General features: G+C 42.2%; 1 protein-coding gene across 7 annotated transcripts in view; it reads right to left on the reverse strand.

Moving 5' to 3' along the window:
- SGCG (sarcoglycan gamma) overlaps window positions 1–20434 on the reverse strand; it is a 185393-nt gene that overhangs the window by 92452 nt on the left and 72507 nt on the right. For 6 of the 7 annotated variants that reach the window (XM_034758759.1, XM_034758754.1, XM_034758760.1 and 3 more), the window contains 2 exons: window positions 14132–14233; window positions 1101–1188 (listed from right to left, as the gene is read on the reverse strand). In XM_034758759.1, the coding sequence (XP_034614650.1) occupies window positions 1101–1188; window positions 14132–14233 (190 nt within the window). Of the gene's footprint in view, window positions 1–1100; window positions 1189–14131; window positions 14234–19892; window positions 20044–20434 lie in introns of those variants that run through there. The other variant, XM_034758758.1, reaches the window with a different exon arrangement.

Genomic DNA, 20434 nt, shown 5'->3' on the forward strand with positions numbered 1-20434 from the left:
TAGCCTTACATGATATGGACAAGCACTCAAAGAAGAACGCTTGTCTTTTTAAAAAAGAACAGGAGTACTCGTGGCACCTTAGAGACTAACAAATTTATTAGAGCATAAGCTTTCGTGGGCTACAACCCACTTCTTCGGATGCATATAGTTTTTCACTCTATATGCATCCGAAGAAGTGGGTTGTAGCCCACGAAAGCTTATGCTCTAATAAATTTGTTAGTCTCTAAGGTGCCACAAGTACTCCTGTTCTTTTTGAGGACACAGACTAACACGGCTGCTACCCTGAAACCTGTCTTTTTAAAGAGTTCTGGATTCCTCAACATAAGGTGATAATTCTTTTTAAAAAATATATTCAAAAAGAGTAAAAAAATTATTTAACTAATACTTCAAAAAGGAAGACAATATTATAGTTTTTTTGTAGTATAGATAATCCAGCAGTCACCAGGATTTGAAGAAATAGACATAATTCAAGCACTTTACTCCACCTAATTTGCTCCAGAGCACTTTGAAGGAGGAGGTTTACTTTAGACAGCTCTGTTAGTTGCCTCAGGCATGATACACCATTGTAGTGAATGTAAAGGCAAGCACTCAAAACCATGTCAGATTTGAATTTACCACACTCAAATTCCATCTGATACCCCTCTCTGGACAGAGAGAGAAAATGAAAGCACAAATACACTACTGTTTCAATGAACTGAAACAGCATATATATTACTTCCTCCAGTCAGTTACACCCCTAAACTGCCTAATATAAACAAGTACAGCCATCAAAGAGTGTGAAAGAAAAACAGAAAGTAGAACCATTTAAACAATTTTGTAAAAAGCTAATGACAGAGAGACAAAAACAGACATCCAAACCTTTGGTTTTCCTGTCAAAACCTGCAGGAAACAAATGCTTTATACATTTATGGAGTTACCAATTAATTGGTGAGTGAGAAATATGATCTTAGTACATATTGTGTGGCAGGTGGGCTATTCAAATGTGGTTATCATAATGAACAATTAGCATGTATACAGACCTTTATATATTCAAAACTCTTTACAAATATTCATTAAAATCTATACAAAATGCTAAATAAAAGAAAATAATGTAGACTTACCCACGTTTAATCTGCCTGTGACTTCACCATCTGAATTGCGAGCATTCACAGTCACATTATGAGCAGACTGTAGAAGTAGAGATGAGTCCTACAGTACCGAGAAAGATTTGCAGTTTTAGCAGAACAAATAGATTTCAAAACAATTAATATAATTTATCATTGCCATATATATTGTTATTAAAGTTATTAAAAGAGCTTTTGCAATAGAAAACCAGTCAAAGAGTGAAGTATCTGAATTAATATTTTGTGTTTAGAGCTCTCATTTAGTTGACAGATGTAACAAAAACCAGAAAACCTAATTATTTGAATAGGCACTCAACCCACTGATGGACAGCAGAGATGGACCCAAATTACAATCCTTGATTCAAATACCCTTTGAACTTTGGAGACATTCAGATTGGGAGCTGGTCCCCACCTCTATAATCAGTCTAACCAAAGTCCCCAATTCAGCTCTCTTTCCCCCCAAATTCTTGGCTGGGATTACCTCCGACTGGCAGTTATTATCCATAAATAACTACTTCAAGTTTTCCTTCCAAATCTATCTTTTTCTGATGGTGTAGGTAGATGAGGAAGTCAATATTGTATTTTTATGACCCCACACACTTTTTCCCCCAGACTATTTCCCACTTTTGGTCACTCTAAAACAGAAAATATGGTAGATATATTTGGAAATGGCAGCATATAAAACAAACCCACTGAGTCAAGTAGACTTTAAGGTCAGAAGGGACCATTATGATCATCTGGTCTGACCTTCTGCATGCTGCAGGCCACAAAACCGTCCCTACCCTTTCCTTGACTCTGCTAATGAAGTCCCCAAATCCTGTGTTTTAGTGACTTCAATTGGCAGAGAACCCTCCTGCTAGAGATCCCTGCCCCATGCTGCGGAGGAAGGCGAAAAACCTCCAGGGCCTCAGCCAATCTACCCTGGAGGAAAATTCCTTCCCGACCCCAAATATGGCGATCAGTAAGACCCCGAGCATGTAGGCAAGAGTCTCCAGCCTGACCCTTGTTAGCCATTATACTATTTACCTACCATTGCTCGGTATTCCTCAGCTAATATGTTTTACCATTAAACCATTCCCTCCATAAACTTGTCTAACTTAATCTTAAAACCACACAGGTCCCTCGCCCCCACCGTTTCCCTCAGAAGGCCGTTCCAATATTTCACCCCTCTGACGGTCAGAAACCTTCGTCTAATTTCAAGCCTAAACTTCCCCACGGCCAGTTTATATCCATTCGTTCTCGTGTCCACATTAGCTATTACTCTCACTGGAGGAAAGACTTTCACAAGATCGTAGCATTGCTTGACACAGTCAGAGATCCAGCGTGATATACATTGAGTTGACACTGGTTGGCATTTGATTCTCTTGGCCTAGGCCTATTAGAAGTTCTGAACGCATTACTGTTGTCAAGGTAGAATGCCAAAGCTCTACGAAGCATGAAGTGTTTCCTCAGTGTTGGATGAATGAAGTGTGAGGAATAATACAGAAATTTTATCCTTATAACAAACCATATAGCAGGGGTCGACTAACAGTTTGCAGTTTGGAAACCTTTCTTACTGAAATAATTGCCACCTTTTAGTTGAGAGTGCATACCCTGAAGGTCTAAATGACATATGCATATACACTTGACGTCCAGAGTGCGTGGCCAGATCAGGTGAAACATGGAGATCTCCAGAGGCCCCAAAGATTGCAACTATAGTAATCACACATTATCAATAAAACCTACTGTGACAGACCCAGACCAGTAGGGTACAGGAGTCTGGTAGAGGGCAAATATACTGGTCACTGGATGAGTAGTTTTCTGTTCCCTGAGTGACCAGAGGAGGGGCTGCACTAGAGTAATCAGGAACCTGCTAGAACCAGTTAAGGCAGGTAGGCTAATTAGGACACCTGGAGCCAATTAAGAAGAAGCTGCTAAAATCAATTAAGTCAGGCTAATCAGGGCATCTGGGTTTTAAAAAGGAGCTCACTTCAGTTTGTGGTGCGAGTGTGAGGAGCTGGGAGCAAGAGGCGCAAGGAGCTGAGAGTGAGAGGGTGTGCTGCTGGAGGACTGAGGAGCACAAGCGTTATCAGACACCAGGAGGAAGGTCCTGTGGTGAGAATAAGGAAGGTGTTTGGAGGAGGGCATGGGGAAGTAGCCCAGGGAGTTGTAGCTGTCATGCAGCTGTTACAAGAGGCACTATAGACAGTTGCAGTCCACAGGGCCCTGGGCTGGAACCCGGAGTAGAGGGTGGGCCCGGGTTCCCCCCAAACCTCCCAATTGACCTGGACTGTGGGTTCTTCCAGAGGGGAAGGTCTCTGGGCTGTTCCCCAGCCCACATGGTGAATCTCTGAGGCAAGAAAATCCGCCAATAAGTGCAGGACCCACCAAGATAGAGGAGGAACTTTGTCACACTACATATACTAGTTCTAAGGAAGCACCATCTAATAAAGCAATGATTATATATATAATTACTAATCAAATCATAGAATCACAGAATATCAGGGTTGGAAGGGACCTCAAGAGGTCATCTAGTCCAACCCCCTGCTCAAAGCAGGACCAATTCCCAGCTAAATCATCCCAGCCAGGGCTTTGTCAAGCCGGGCCTTAAAAACCTCCAAGCAAGGAGACTCCACCACCTCCTTAGATAACGCATTCCAGTGCTTCACCACCCTCCTAGTGAAATAGTGTTTCCTGGACCTCCCCCACTGCAACTTGAGACCATTGCTCCTTGTTCTGTCATCTGCCACCACTGAGAACAGCCAAGCTCCATCCTCTTTGGAACACCCCTTCAGGTAGTTGAAGGCTGCTATTAAATCCCACCTCATTCTTCTCTTCTGGAGACTAAACAATCCCAGTTCCCTCAGCCTCTCCTCATAATTCATGTGCTACAGACCCCTACTCATTTTTGTTGCCGTCCGCTGTACTCTTTCCAATTTTCCACATCCTTCTTGTAGTGTGGGGCCCAAAACTGGACACAGTATTCCAGATGAGGCCTAACCAATGTCAAATAAAGGGGAACGATCACATTCCTCAATCCGCTGGCAATGCCCCTACTTATACAGCCCAAAATGCCGTTAGCCTTCTTGGCAACAAGAGCACACTGTTGACTCATATCCAGCTTCTCGTCCACTGTGACCCCTAGGTCCTTTTCTGCAGAACTGCTACCTAGCCATTCGGTCCCTGGTCTGTAGCAGTGCATGGGATTCTTCCATCCTAAGTGCAGGACTCTGCACTTGTCCTTGTTGAACCTCATCAGGTTTTTTTTGGCCCAATCCTCTAATTTGTCTAGGTCCCTCTGTATCCGATCCCTACCCTCTAGTGTATCTACCACGCCTCCTAGTTTAGTGTCATCTGCAAACTTGCTGAGAGTGCAGTCCACACCATCCTCCAGATCATTCATAAAGATATTAAACAAAACCGGCCCCAGGACCGACCCTTGGGGCACTCCGCTTGAAACCGGCTGCCAACTAGACATGGAGCCATTGATCACTACCCGTTGAGCCCGATGATCTAGTCAGCTTTCTAACCACCTTACAGTCCATTCATCCAGCCCATACTTCTTCAACTTGGCGGCAAGAATACTGTGGGAGACCGTATCAAAAGCTTTGCTAAAGTCAAGGAATAACACATCCACTGCTTTCCCCTCATCCACAGAGCCAGTTATCTCATCATAGAAGGTTAGTCAGGCACGACTTCCCCTTAGTGAATCCATGCTGACTGTTCCTGATCACTTTCCTCTCCTCTAAGTGTTTCATAATTGATTCCTTGAGGACCTGCTCCATGATTTTTCCAGGGACTGAGGTGAGGCTGACTGGCCTGTAGTTCCCCGGATCCTCCTCCTTCCCTTTTTTAAAGATGGGCACTACATTAGCCTTTTTCCAGTCGTCTGGGACCTCCCCCGATCGCCATGAGTTTTCAAAAATAATGGCTAATGGCTCTGCAGTCTCATCTGCCAACTCCTTTAGCACCCTCGGATGCAGCACATCTGGCCCCATGGACTTGTGCACGTCCAGTTTTTCTAAATAATCCCGAACCACTTCTTTCTCCACAGAGGGCTGGTCACCTTCTCCCCATATTGTGTTGCCCAGTGCAGCAGTCTGGGAGCTGACCTTGTTCATGAAGACAGAGGCAAAAAAATCATTGAGTACATTGGGTTTTTCCACATCCTCGGTCACTAGGTTGCCTCCCTCATTCAGTAAGGGGCCCACACTTTCCTTAACTTTCTTCTTGTTGCTAACATACCTGAAGAAACCCTTCTTGTTACTCTTAACATCTCTTGCTAGCTGCAACTCCAAGTGTGATTTGGCCTTCCTGATTTCACTCCTGCATGCCTGAGCAATATTTTTATACTCCTCCCTGGTCATTTGTCCAATCTTCACTTCTTGTAAGCTTCTTTTTTGCGTTTAATATCAGCAAGGATTTCACTGTTTAGCCAAGCTGGTCGCCTGCCATATTATTCTTTCTACACACCGGGATGGTTTGTTCCTGCAACCGTAATAAGGATTCTTTAAAATACAGCCAGCTCTCCTGGACCCCTTTGCCCTTCATGTTATTCTCCCAGGGGATCTTGCCCATCTGTTCCCTGAGGGAGTCAAAGTCTGCTTTTCTGAAGTCCAGGGTCCGTATTCTGCTGCTCTCCTTTCTTCCTTGTGTCAGGATCCTGAACTCGACCATCTCATGGTCACTGCCTCCCAGGTTCCCATCCACTTTTGCTTCCCCTACTAATTCTTCCCTGTTTGTGAGCAGCAGGTCAAGAAAAGCTCTGCCCCTAGTTGGTTCCTCCAGCACTTGCACCAGGAAATGATGGATTTTACATTGATGGTACTTTCCCATGAGTTAGAGCAGTAGGAAGTAAATTGATAATAACTCTTTAGCCCTTCAACCCCAATGAAAGAAAGCAGAAAAAAAAGGAACTAATATCAATAACAACTAGTGCCAATCAGCTTGTTTAGAACAACTATATCAGACGTGAGAGAGCAATACATAAATTCCATTTGGTCGGATCAGTCCATAGATGTCTCTCTTTTTTTTTTTATAGCTGCACTGGGGAGGGAAGGTCACAGTGATTAACCAAAATGGGTTGGGGGGGCACAAGCGCACGGGAGGACATGGGCACATGAGGGGAAGGGTCAATCAGGGCAAAGGGGGTGCAAAGGAAGGGGAGCAACCAGGCTGGGAATGGGGCAGAGGAACCAAGGGGCTAACTGTAGGGCTGGGGTAGGACAAACAAACCAAGCTGCAAAGGGAAAGGGCGGAGCAGGCAAACAAACTGAAGCTGGGGAGGGGCAACAGACTACAGGGGCAAATGGGATAGGCAGCAAGGGGCAAAGCTGGGGGGCCTGTTGCAAAGGGGAAGGGGTCAGTCTGGGGCGCTTGCACCAAAAGTCAATGTGCGGGCTGCCTGCTGCTGCAGGCCCAAACGATGGCAATAGGGAGTGGCAGGCCTGAAGAGCAGCAGAGTCCCAGAGGCAGGAGCGGAGGCAGATGGTAAATGGCCTGTGGGGGTGGTGGAGGGGGCAACGGTGGTGGCGGAGGTTGGGGGGGGGGGGACACAGATGGCCCGGGGGCAGGCTCCACGCCACACCCCCTGCGTCCCCACAAACACAGTCTAGACCCCCACCACTAGAGCACAGTCCGAAAATCACTCAGTCTCCTCTTGCAAGGCAGGAGTTTGAAGATTTTTCAGGTATTTTTCTGTCTCTTAACAGGAACCGAATGATACTATCTTCTTACTATTTTTAATATGGAGCGTTGCCGGGCATTTAATAAAATACTTCAAGTTCATCTCCCTAGCCAATTGTTTCACTTAGTTACAAGCTGCCCTTATTGCAACCACATCACGGGCATAATCTTGAAAGAATAGTATTTTAATTGCTGGTTCTCCCCATAACATAATCCCTTTTTCTTTGGATTTGATAAGGTCCTTGGTCGTAAACTTCAGGAACTTCACAATCAATGCTCTAGTCTCATCTCTTGGAACTGACTTGAGGGCAAGGTCCCAGTGTGCCCATTCTATATTACAAGAAAGATCTACCAGCAGATACATCAACTTAATTAGCAGTTTAGGGTCAAATTCAGAGGGTTTACCCTTCTCTATGCACTCAGGGACACCCACAATCCTGATATTCCATCATCTTGAGTGGCTTTCTAGATCAATTAGCTTGGTTTTAATAGATCTGATATCATTACAGTTCTTCATCACCTGTAATTTGTTCTCTTTGAAATCATCTTCCACTTCAGAAATTCTGTGCTCTGCTTCACTAATCCATCTGGATAGAACTTGTAGTGCACTCAATCTAAGTCACGGTGGTCTGAAGGGTGGAAACTGTAGATTTAATTTCATCAGTATCTGTGGCAACCTATTGTACAGATATCAGCTGCATTTCATCAGGCTGAGGCACCATTTTACTTGTAGAAGTAGGGGAGACAGATCTCCTCTGTTTTTGGTGTTTTTGGATTCAGCGAAGAAGATGAAGAACTAGAAGGCATCTTGGGGGTTTCAACAGTAGCATGCAATATTTCTTGGGATTGTATAGTGAATTGTAGGGGGCAACATTTGAAGATTCCCCAGGGGCCACTTCAGAGCTCAAGCAACCTGCATCCACCTCAGTCTCAGTGCCCTCTGCTGTCCAGATTTATTTAAAAAAAAAAAAAAACCAAGAATCTTGTAAATATGAAAACCAGGAAGATAGGATATCTCAAAACAAGTTGCCAAATGAGTAAAAGGAATTATTTCAGATTAGTAAATTATCTTAAAAAATTACAGCGTATAGAAACAGTAACAGAACCAATAACTCTTATGAAAAGACAGGAAGGGCAGAAAAAGATGAGTGTGCCAGCCTCTAAGCCTTAGGAAGAACAGTATGCAATGGTTTAGCCTGAATATCCAAGGACAAGGAATTATATTTAAGGTGGGGAACAAAGATCAAGAGAGACTGTGAGCTAAATCTATTATGTTTATATATTGGTAAAAAATCAGACACAAATCTGGGCATCTCAAATGCACTTTTCTAATTGCTGCTGCTTGATTTAATAAAATAAACCAGTGATCAATCTGGTAATACAATCTGGTCCAGTGTGATAAACTATATTCTGGATCTTTAGTTACCATTCACATATTGGTGACTACTTAAAAGTTAGTAACATATTTCTAAGGATTCATCCTGTGTTGCTGTCCCATGAATATGCACTAGCTAAGAGACAAAGGTTTCATCTAGGTCTCTGCACTGGACTCAAAATTAAGGCATAAACTAATAATTGACTCCAGAGGAGATGCATAGCAAGTACATTTTCTGCTATGTATTTTCTTAGCACTTTGTAGATCTCATTAGAGGAGAAAAGCTGAGACTCCAAGAAAGAAGACTATTAAGGCAAGTGAGAAAGCTGCTGTGATGGCTAGGAATGGCCCAGTTCCCCAAGAGGCAAAGTTAGGAACTGAAATCATAACAAATAAACAATTTTATGAGAATACATACTGAAATGATACCCAAAGAGATGAAGTCATGGGCAATTCTTTCTCAAAAGTGTTAAAAAATAATTTAAAAAAACCCCCAAATGCTGAATGACTGTCAGTTCAGAAAAGCAGAAAGAGACAGTGACTTGTATCGAGCAATCTAAGGCCTATAATTTATGCCATCAACCAATGATGACAATAGAATCCCCTCAACTGAGCATAAATTAGCCACAGCCACACCTCTCTCTTCAGACCCGTAGACAGTTAAGAGATGTATGCTGGAGGAGCTCCAATGGTGGCTCAACATTGAATAAGGATTCCTCTAGTCTGAGGGACTCCTTCAGCATCCAACTATGCTGATTTCAGAGCAGCTATGCGTTATATTAGTTAATAAGCCTCAAAGAAGAAGAAGTTACTCACCTTGTGTAGTAATGATGGTTCTTCGAGCACCTATGGGTGCTCCACTGTAGGTGTGCTTGTGTCCCTGTGCTGCTGATCGGAGACCTTTGGTAGCAGTGTCTGTTAGGGATGCTCATGCGCTGTCTCTCCTGGTGCTGCGCCACCAGGCTAGTCAGCGTGTGCAGACTAATGCCCCTCAGTTACTTCTCTACTAGAGAGTCATTGACAAGAGCTCTGAAGTAGAGGGAAGGAGGGTGGGTTGTGGAGCACCCACAGGGGGACACATCTTGAAGAACCATTGTTACTACACAAGGTGAGTAACTTCTTCTTCTTCGAGTAGTGTCCTATGGGTGCTCCACTGTAGGTAACTCCCAAGCAGTATCCTTTCTGGAGGGCAGTTGGGTCAGTTTCAGATGACAGCACTGGGGAGCCAAATATGGCATTGGAGGTGGAGTCCCCAGTATTTGCATAATGTTCTGCGAAAGTGTGGACTGACGTCCATGTTGCCGCTCTACAGACCTCTGAGATAGGGACATTCTTGAAGAAAATGACAGGTGAGGAGATCAGCCTTGTGGAATGTGTATGAATAGGGTCTGGAAGGGTCATGTTGTGAATTTGATAACACTGTCTTATGCAATTTGAGATCCACTAAGGGTATGTCTACACTACAAACCTAAGTTGATTTAATATAGGCCGACTTACAGACACTGCATCACCCTAACTACACGACATAAGCCTTATGCCTCTCTTGGAGGTGGAGTTATGTTGGTTTAGTAGAGAACTTACATGAGTGGGAGGAAGGCTGTAGTGTAGACACTGACATAAGCTGCCTTATGTTGAGCTAATTATGTGTAGACCAGCCCTTAAAGAGCCTTTGGGCTGGTATTGCTGAGCCCTTGGATCTTTCCACAATGGAGAGGAAAAGTCTAGGGGAGCTCCTAAAGGCCCTTGTCCTATTAAGGTAGAATGCCCGGGGCTCTCCTGACATCTAAAATATGTAGTGTAGCCTCTGTGTTGTCTTGGTGATGCTTGGGGTAGAAGATTGGAAGGTGAATCAATTCATTCATGTGAAATGGAGAGGTTACCTTAGGGATGAATTTTGAATGCAGCCTGAGAGTAACCTTGTCCATAAAAAATACTGTGTAGGGGGGAGACGCCATCAGAGCTGCTATCTCTCCTATTCTCTTGGCTGAGGTAATCGCTACCAGGAAGGCTGTTTTCATGGATAGGTATGTCAGCAAACAGGTGGCATAGGGTTCAAAGGGAAGCCTTGTCAGACTTTTCAGTTACTAGGTTTAGATCCCACATGGGAGTAGGAAGTCGAGGTTGAAGGAAGAACTTTATTATACCCTTGGGGAACTTTTTAGTGGTTGGGTGTGACAGCACTGAGAAAAAGGTTGTTGAAAAGTTGTTATAGCTGCTAGATGGACCCTAAAATAATCCTTAGGGATAATCCTGACTTTTTAAGAGTCAAAGCATAGTCTAGAATACATGGAAGAGTTGTGGAAGTTGGGGAGATTTGCTGGACCATTTCTGCAGGTAATTACATCGAGACAAGGACTTTCTACTGTGTAATAGAACCTCCTGCGCCTTCCTTGAACAGGAGCTTTCTAGGTGTTGGAACCAAGCAGGAACCATGCCTTGAGGTGGAGAATCTCCAAGTTGGGATGTATGGTACGTCATTTGTTCTGTGAGAGGAGGTGTGGAATGGGAGGGAGGGAGATCAGCAGGCATATCGTGAGTTGTGACAGGTAAGAGTACCGGGTCTGTCTCTGAAAGTAGAAGCAATCAGAATGACATGGGCTCCATCCCTTTTCATTTTCAGCAGGACCTTCAACAGTAGGGAAAACAGAGGAAAGGCGTAGAGAAGGTCCTCGTCCCATGGAAGGAGGAGAGCATCGTTCAGGGAGTGCTGTCTCATCCCCCCTTTACCATTCTTACCAGTAGAATGGTAAGTGGTGAACAGGTCTGTGGATAATGTTCCCCATTGTCTGAATAGGTCATGAAATACTGTTGGGTCTATATCCCACTCATAGTCGTGTGGGACTTTGTAACTGAGATTTTCTGCTATCGAGTTTTGTGTGCCTGGAAGGTAAGCTGCAGACAGTGTAAGATTGTGGGAGATGCACCAATTCCATAACCTCATCGCCTCCGTACATAGGGAGGGCGTCCTGGCTCCCCGCTGCCGATTGATGTAGTACATACAGCCTGTGTTGTCTATTAGGATCTTTGTGTGTGATTCTGTGATGAGTGGAAGGAAATGGATGCAGGCATTCCTGACTACTCTCAGTCCAAGAAGATTGATGTGAAGGGATATCTCCGCAGATGACCACTTGCCTTGCATTGTGAGGCTGTTTAGACCTATGAGTGATGCGTTGGTGGTGAGGAGCAACGACTGTGATGTCTGCGAGAAGGGGATCCCTTTGCAAACATTGGCTGGGTCCTTCCACCAGTCTAAGGAGTTTTTGATCCTGGTGGCCCCGTGCCCTAAAGAAGAGCACCTAACTTAGGCGCCTTTTTCATTTTTTTACTCACCCAGTGGCGGTCCAGATCTTCGGTGGCACATCGGAGGTGGGTCCTTCACTCGCGCCAGGTCTTCAGCGGCATTTCAGTGGTGGGTCCTTCAGTGCCATGGAAGACCTGGAGCGAATGGAGGACGTGCCGCCGAGGACCCGGACCTCCACTGGGTATTCAAATCAGGCCCCGCACTTACTAAAGCTAACCCTGTGTGACACTACCTCCTCTGGCTCACTCTCTGAACCCTTTCTAGAGCATGAAGGGGCATGGCATGGCAGTGGGGATACTTCTCGTGCTTGGTAGAAGATCGGGGCAGAGGTCTTGGTACCAAAAGGTGAGGATCCAGCATGCAAAGGTCTCTCGAATGGTGGGATTCTGCTCGTACTGATCATCCCAACGTTGGTGGCAGTGCTGGGGACGGGGGAATGGAGACCTTGTGCACCCTTGTCTCTTAGGTGCCAGGCGAGCTGTCTCTGGCAGTACCAAAGTGGACTCACATACTGGAAGTGTCTTTTTAGAGTGTTTGCTCTTATCATTAAGTACCAATGATTCAGCGGCCATGTCCATTGGGTCCATGAGCCTGTCAGTGGTACCAGTAGCTGTTGGTCTTCATGAGGCATGGGTGCCAGATTGAGATGGTCTTGGTCCCGGCGATGCTGAAGATATCCGGTGAGATGGTGATTGCTTACAGCGCTATCGGGGTTCACTAAGGGACTTCCCACTCTCTTCTTAGATGATTTGTGAGAAGGGTCCACAGCCTGTTTCTTCAACCCACATCCCTTAAGTGTAGAAGGTTGTGGGGAAGACTCATGTCTACCAGGTGACTGGGACCAGAGAGCTGCCTCCATGAAGATGATCTTCTGGTGGAGTTCTGTCTTTGCGAGATCTTGAACGGAGTTGTTGGCAAAGACCACACTTCTGCTGTATGTGGCCTTTCCTGAGGCAGTGAATGCACTGAGAGTGCTTATCCGCAACTGGGACCATCTCTTTACAGATGTGGCACTTTTTGAAGCCCCACAAACTGGGCATACCCTGTTGAGGGGAAGGGTCCCTGGTGGGGGGAAAAAGATGGGAAGAAAATAGTCTCTTTTTCTTCTTTTTTTTAAGGGTAAAATAAGAAAGGAGAAGAAAGAAAAAGCTACAGCTGTAACTAGGAGGCTAACTAACTATAAGTATGTAAACCAAGAGAACAATAGTCTTAATGGATTGCTAATGGCTCCATCTCTAGCCACGGGTGGTTGAGAAAGAACTGAGAGGGGTTAGCCAGTGTGCACTGACTAGCCTTTTGGCGCAGCATGAGGAGAGACAGCCCAACGGACACTACTACCAAAGTTCTCCAATCAGCAGCGCAGGGACACAAGCACATCTACAGTGGAGCACCCATAGGGACACTACTCAAAGAAGAATATCTCTGAGAGGATTCACGTTTAAACACATAAATCATGTTCCCTTGACTGCAAGGCAGAAAACAGAGCATATGAAACAAAGAGGGAATACAGATTTAGTAATGCAGTTTCACTATCTAATAAGACGCTGTTCATGCTATTGGAAAGATTCGTTGCACAAAAAGATAAAATAAAGCTTAAATGAACATTCTTGGAGATGTTTGGGCTCTCTCTCAGCAACTCAAACTTGCTGGAATCTGTATGTGACTCAAAATGAAAGATGGCTTAGAGCTACTCAGTATGAGTTAGGGTGGCAGAATCTGGCCCTGAAGAAGATTTTATTTAGTTTGCAGGTAACAAACACTGCTCCACAACAAATTAATGCCTGGATAATTTAAGACCTGTTCAGAACAACTCCTTCTTCATTCAAACAACTGGAAAGATGCTAATAGGACTCCTTCACACACCTCCAGATGTTGGAGCAGTTTCAAACACCTGCCTCTCTCTTTTTTAAAAAAAATTCAAACTGTTTGAGAAATGTTTCCTGTCTCTTTTTCAAGTATGTAATTTCTCCTCCTTCCCAACTATAAATAAATAAATAAATCATACCTGTCTGAAGCCCAGGTAGGCAAAATATAGTCCTACAGAGTTACAGCTTTTTTATGCATAAATATTTCACAAATTTAATCTGTTATCTTGTGTCTTACAGATATAGAAGTGGGAGCTTTGTATCATTGGAAAGGGAGATTCCCAGCTCCTCAATCAGATCCAGAACTTACCTTCACCCTGGGACATTCCCAAGAATGGAACTGTAATTGAGGTATACAAAACCTATTTCTGGTCATTTTTAGAGATATTTAAGACTCCTTGTAAACCCTTAACAGTTGAACTCATGGTTACCAAGATATCTGGCTTTACAGGGAAGAGATACAAAAATAGACTCAATAAAGAAAATCTTAAAACTCTCTAAAATATTTCTAAAGTTTTAACACCATTCAGCTGGAATGACCTGCATAACTCACGTATGGCTTTATCACTCAAGAGCAATATGCCTAAGTATTTCATGTTGGTGAATGTCACCGCAGTATCTTAGTATTGCCGTAGCATCTGAGCTCGAATTTCAAATTCACGCTGATAAAATCTTTTGCCATGTCACACCATACTATATTAATATATATCCACACATACCATAATATTCTATACATGCACACATTTTATATATATTATTGATTTTCTTAATGGATTTCTATACATTAATTCTCTTTTAGCATGGCTTTTCGATATCTACTTACCACTCTAGAGTGAATTTCTTTGGCATACAAAGGGAATAAGAATTCTGACTCTCCTTCCAGTCGAAGTCCCTCTTTTGTAACTTGTAAATGTCCCATCCCAGTCTGTGGAGAAGATGAAAGAGTAATGTGTGCTTTATTCTTACTGTAATTTTTATTTCCTTTTCATTTAAGTTGGATCATTATAGAATTATATATTTTTTTCTGACTATGTTATTAATGAAGATAACTGCACTATAGGACTTAACAGTTTGGTTAGCACTTCAAAATTCTCCACTGACTTCCAGACAATTCATCTTAGGACATGAGATATTTTTATAACCAGACATCCCAATACCTTTTATTAATAATGTCTTTTGAGGAAAAAAGAAAAAATGTGATGTAAGAAAGAAAGTTCTTAGTGTAATTGATTTTTGGATCTTGAGATACTTCATCAGCGAGAACAGGAAGATGCCTGGGTAGGAAGAAAAAAATAAACTAAATTCAAAAGTGAATATGTATTGCCCATGTTTACACATCTTTTGTGCTTACTTTCCAAGAACATGTGAACAATTTATTTTTGCATATACTAATACTCACATAGAACAAAACTTTAAGATCCTATGCTTGAGTATTTGCTCTGTTGTTGGTATATTTTATTTGGAATGTGACACTGCTTCACACACAACAGGGGGAGAGACTTTGTGATTTTCTTTTTCATTTTTAATTCTTCTTTTCTCTTCGGTCCCTTTGTGAACACTCCAGCTCTCAGCATCTCTCAGGATTCACATTTCCTTCTCTCTTTGACAACTCCTTCAGTCATTTCCCCCATTTTCCCCCATCTCTTAGGTCCTTCCTCATTCTCTGTCATTCCTTTCATCTCAGTTCTCAGCCAAATGAGTCTGTTGGTCCAGGTTCCTCAGTACCCAAGATTGATGGTGGTGGGAGGGATAGGCTCAGTGGTTTGAGCATTGGCCTGCTAAACCCAGCATTGTGAGCCCAATCCTTGAGGGGGCCATTTAGGGAACTGGGGTAAAAATCTGTTTGGGAATTGGTCCTGCTTTGAGCAGGGTGTTGGACTAGATGACCTCCTGAGGTCCCTACCAACCCTGATAGTCTATGATTCTATGATAACAATAGAGCTGAAGGGTCAAATGGTGGAAAGCTAAAAGTGATGGAAATCTCTCTCTCTCTCTCTCTCTCTCTCTCTCTCCATGATGGTTTACCCTATTATAGGGCCTGAACACCATCATGAATATTCATGTTAAAGCCCAGCATTCCATGCCCAACTTTAATTTCCTCACCCACATAATAATGGCGTACACTTATCCTATAGATTAACATATTGATACATATTAATGGTATTTAACTCATTATCATACCCTTCACTTCTTGCTTAAGCAGCTCTGCAGTTATTACTTCCATGTTCCTGCAGTTGCAATTTACCATTAGTTTTCAGTTCCTACCACTGAGCAAGCTATTCCTAGTTCCCAAAATCTGAGGGTAACCATTAGGCCATTTATCTATGCCAAAGGTTGCAGGCCTACTATACTTATGCTAACTTGCTTAAGCTAATGTTTTACAGGATATAGGCCAGTAGGTTCCTTGCATTACAGCTGAATATAATAAAGACTAAGCTAGCTATATGGGTTACAACAGAAAGTAGACATTAAAGGCAAGCAGTCTAGCAGATTCCATACATTCACCGTTTGAGAGCTCTGAGCCAGTCAGAGATCTGGAGGAAAAGGTTATAAATACAGGAACTGGAGGCTCTGGACTCAGTGGCTGATTGACACTGGACAAAGATGTGTCTGCTATGTGGGCTGGGTCCCAATACCTGTATCACTTTGGATACGAGCTACAGATTCTCTGTCTTGCTAGAAAGAAAGGAGACAATCAACTATTAGTTCAAGCACTGGGATTTGCTACTGGCTTCAAGGATCTTCTCAGGGAATATTTATATTGCAGTTACAGTGAGACTGCAGCTCATATAGACATACCCGACCTAGTTTTAATCTAGCTAGCTCAAGTACCAGAGCAATGAAGCCATGGGAGCACAGGCTTTAGCACAAGCTAGCTCCCCAAGTAATTACCCAGGGTTGTGGGCAGGCTTGCACAACCCATGCTGAAATCTGTGTTGTGGAGTCTTCACTGTTACCAGTACCCGAGCTAGATAGATTAGAGCTAGCTCAGGTATGTCTACACAAACTGAATCAGACCCTCTCACTGCAGAGTAGACAAAGCCTCATGGTTTTGCTGAGGAGATTCTGAAGTGCTTGGAGGAGAACTGAGAGGCTGCCATCCTCCTCAGTTTCTGGAGAATCCAGGTGACACGCTCATTTTGAGGCCACATTACTGAGACTGAGAAATCAGCTCTGTGACAATATTAGAGGGGAATGTGTATGAGTGCACTAAGGTAAAAATAGGCATATATTCTGTTGAAACCTTGCACTGAAAAATATGTAAGAGCAACAAAGTGGAGAAGTCTGTATAAAGATACACTGTAAGCCAGTGATCGCTACTCACTGGCCAGTATGTCAATAAAGTCCTCACCAGTGGCAGTATTTCAGTCCTTTTCTTTAGCATAGGTTTATTGTCTCTCAAATCAAAACAGTTCACCTAATATCTAAATCGGGTGTGTTTCCTTTTCCCATAGCCACCTGCAGGTCTCTATAGCTCCTAGTGTACCAAAACTTAGGCTTTACTACAGGAGACTCTCACTATAGGTCTCTCCTGTTTCCAGGCTCTTTCCTGACTGAACTGAGAACATTCATTTACATCTCCAAGCAGCCCGTCATATGATTTGGTCTCCTGGCCCCATTCCTACATGGGTCTGATGATAATCTCCCTAAACATCTGTTCCTAAAGGGGCCACACCTCAGAACACCAGTAAGTTTACTGCTTAATAGTTTTGTTTAGAAAGTTATTGAAAAGTATTTCAAATAATGTTTGCAAATATTTGTGTATGTATTACATTTTTGTTCACTAATAAATTATATGGTATGCTCTCTCTGAGGATGATTTACAGCTGTTACCAACACCTATATTCAGGGTTTGATGAGCCATATCTCTGAGGTTTATTCTATGTAATATTTCTTCCCCTCCCCCACCTGAAATGACTGAGACAGACAGAACTCTGGCCTGTGCTTCAGCAAAGAGTTAAGCTAGAGGTCCAGGAAAAAGGGGAGTGTAATTAGTCAAACAAAATAGTTCCTCATAAACCCTCCTTGTCTGTTACATTGCAAGAGATCAGGGTTACAATACAAATGTGCTTATGGCAGAAGAATCAGTGCAATAAATAATTGTTCATTAATTGCTGTCAGTGTCTTCTGTGCTACTCAAAATAAACAGAAAGACATGATCAACATCCCAGGGGCTTTAGTTTCAAAGGCATGATTCTGATCCCACTAAAATCAATCATAAAAGTCTTGCCCTTGACTTAAGTGGAAGTAGGATCTGGTTATACATTAGATAATGCAGTTCCGTACAAACACATAATACACTAGTAGACTAGAAAAATCCCTAGATATTGCAGATGTCAGGGTTTTCTTGTAATGTTACACACTTATTTTATTGGGATATATTTACAGGTTTCCCAGAAGAATAAATTTGAATGCTCTTTTAGGTAAAGATAGTAACAAATAAAAACCGAAAATGAGATATGGCAAAGAAGATTTAAGGTATCAATATAGTGCATTGAAAGAAAATCAGACAAGTTGAAAGCAAGAAAATATTTAAAATAAATAAATCTGGGACTAAAAATGAAGATATGTAGAAAGAAATAACACTGGAATTAGCTAACTGTAAGGCTGCAAAAGAATGAGAGAAATAAGGAAAATTCCAATATTATGAAATATTGAACAGCAAAGTACAAGTTCATGTTGGTCACAGATTGTGACTATTACTGCAGCAAGAAATAAGAGAGATGATTAGAAAGCAAACTGAGTTATCAAGAGATATCCTCAGGCAGATAAAGAAAACAAACACTGATGGCAAGTCTGAAATTGTTGTTGCAATACTTCAAGATGAGGGACCAGAGGCAATGAACTAACTTTGCTACAACAGTAATACAATGAGGACATACAATAAAATTATAAACTGTTCCTGAAAATCCTACTGCATAAGAAATTGACACAATAATGCAAGAATTCATGAGGCATTATTAACTGCACCTGGACTTAGCAATTATTTATCAAAATGCTCCTCATATGTGGAAACAATGTAATAAAATCTGCAGGTTTTCTAGAATAAGCCAGAACTATCTCATAATGCTTTATATACTATAAAGGTCTGTAGATGCAGAAAATACAGGAAGGATTTATATGGAAAAACTAATTAAAAATACAATTTTACTTCTTCCTCATTTTCAAGTTTCATTTGAAGTTAACTCTTTGTAATTTTAGGGAATATAAAATTTCTATTTATGTGTTTGGGGCAAGATTTTCAAAAGTGACTGACCTATCCTAATTTGTGGCTGTTCAACTTGAGATACATTAAAACAACCTGATTTTCAAAATGTGCTCAGCCCTTTCTGCAGTATTTTTTCACACAACGCACAGTCAACCTGTGGAACTCCTTGCCAGAAGATGTTCTGAAGGCCAAGATTATAACAGGGTTCAGAAAAGAACGAAATAAATTTGTGGAGGATAGGTCCATCAATGGCTATTAGCCGGGATGGGCAGCCTCTGTTTGCCAGAAACCGGGAATGGGTGAAAGGGGATGGATCACTTGATGATTATCTGTTCTGTTCATTCCCTCTGGGGCACCTGCATTGGCCACTGTCAGAAGACAGGGACTGGGCTAGATGGACCTTTGGTCTGACCCAGTATGGCTATTCTTATGTTCTTATGTAATCAGATGCCATTAAGGCTTCCAGGGTTGAGACCTAAAAATTAAAATACCGCAAATCATTTGTCTGTTTTCAATATCTTGGCATTGGTACATGCCTGGTTTAGAATCAGGGCACCTAGTATCTACCCCAGTCTTCCTTGTGTTTCTCTCCTAACTTATCTTTCATTATTGTAAGTACATGTCATGCACACTGTAGAGCTCATATGGCTTGTTTCTTGTTTCCCTGGTGATTTTCTAGTTTTAGTAAATCCCCATGATCTTTCAGAGTACAGATTATTGCACAACTTTTAATGAGACACGTTCTGTTGCTAAGATGCTTTCATTTCATCCCTTTATTATCTGTTTATTTTAGAATTTGTTTTTAATAGAGTTGTATGAAATATTCATAATCGAATTTGGAATTATTAAAATTTGAACATTTATTTGTTGCCATTTCAAAACTATGTATTCTCTCTAAATATCAATACTAAAATGGGATTATTTTTGTAGAAGTGGTCCCACTTTAAGCAAAATTATTTTCATTGTGAAAACATGAAATGTCACAGTTTTGAATAGTTTCTCAGCCAAATTGTAATTTTAGAAATATTTTAGGGGGTGAAAAATATCTGTGAAACAGAATTATGAAAAATGTCTCACAGTTTTTTCTGCAATTGCACACAGTTGTAGTTTCTAATTTCAAACCACAGCCCAGATCCTTCAAACAATATACAGTACTCACATTAGAAAAGTTATGCACTTGTGAAATCATTTGCAAGATTGGGTTCTGAGTCCCCCTAAAAGTTCACTACTTTCTGCTAGTGGTTTCACCACTAACTGGTGTCTTGCATAGTATAATATATATACACTTCATCAACATGTATTCAAAATCTGCTACATACAGTATCACTCCTTCATTTGTACACTGTCTGAGGAAATGTACGGAGGATACAATCACCTTTTCATCTGTTTTACGACCTGACCATTTCAAATAGCTCCAGGAGTTGATAATCCATTTGGTACAGGGTCTGGACCTGAAAACTTCAACTTTTAAGGAAAAGACACCACAGAAGTTCAACATCATTGAGTTCAAAGAGGGAGTAGGGGTGAGAGAGAGCGAGAAAGAGATAGAGACTTCTCATTAATGATGGCCTACTGGTTCTAGCTAAAAGCAACAGAGGGTCCTGTTGCACCTTTAAGACTAACAGAAGTATTGGGAGCATAAGCTTTCGTGGGTAAGAACCTCACTTCTTCTTGCATCTGAAGAAGTGAGGTTCTTACCCATGAAAGCTTATGCTCCCAATACTTCTGTTAGTCTTAAAGGTGCCACAGGACCCTCTGTTGCTTTTTACAGATTCAGACTAACACGGCTACCCCTCTGATACTTGGTTCTAACTAAGCGCTTCTGCTTCGTTCCACCCTGAATCCCAGAATCAAATAAGAAGATAGATCATTTTTACCAGGTGCCACCATGGAGATGCCAGTATTTTCTAACTCACC

The sequence above is a fragment of the Trachemys scripta genome, chromosome 1 (genome assembly GCF_013100865.1).
Source record: "Trachemys scripta elegans isolate TJP31775 chromosome 1, CAS_Tse_1.0, whole genome shotgun sequence".
Lineage (NCBI taxonomy): Eukaryota > Metazoa > Chordata > Testudines > Emydidae > Trachemys > Trachemys scripta.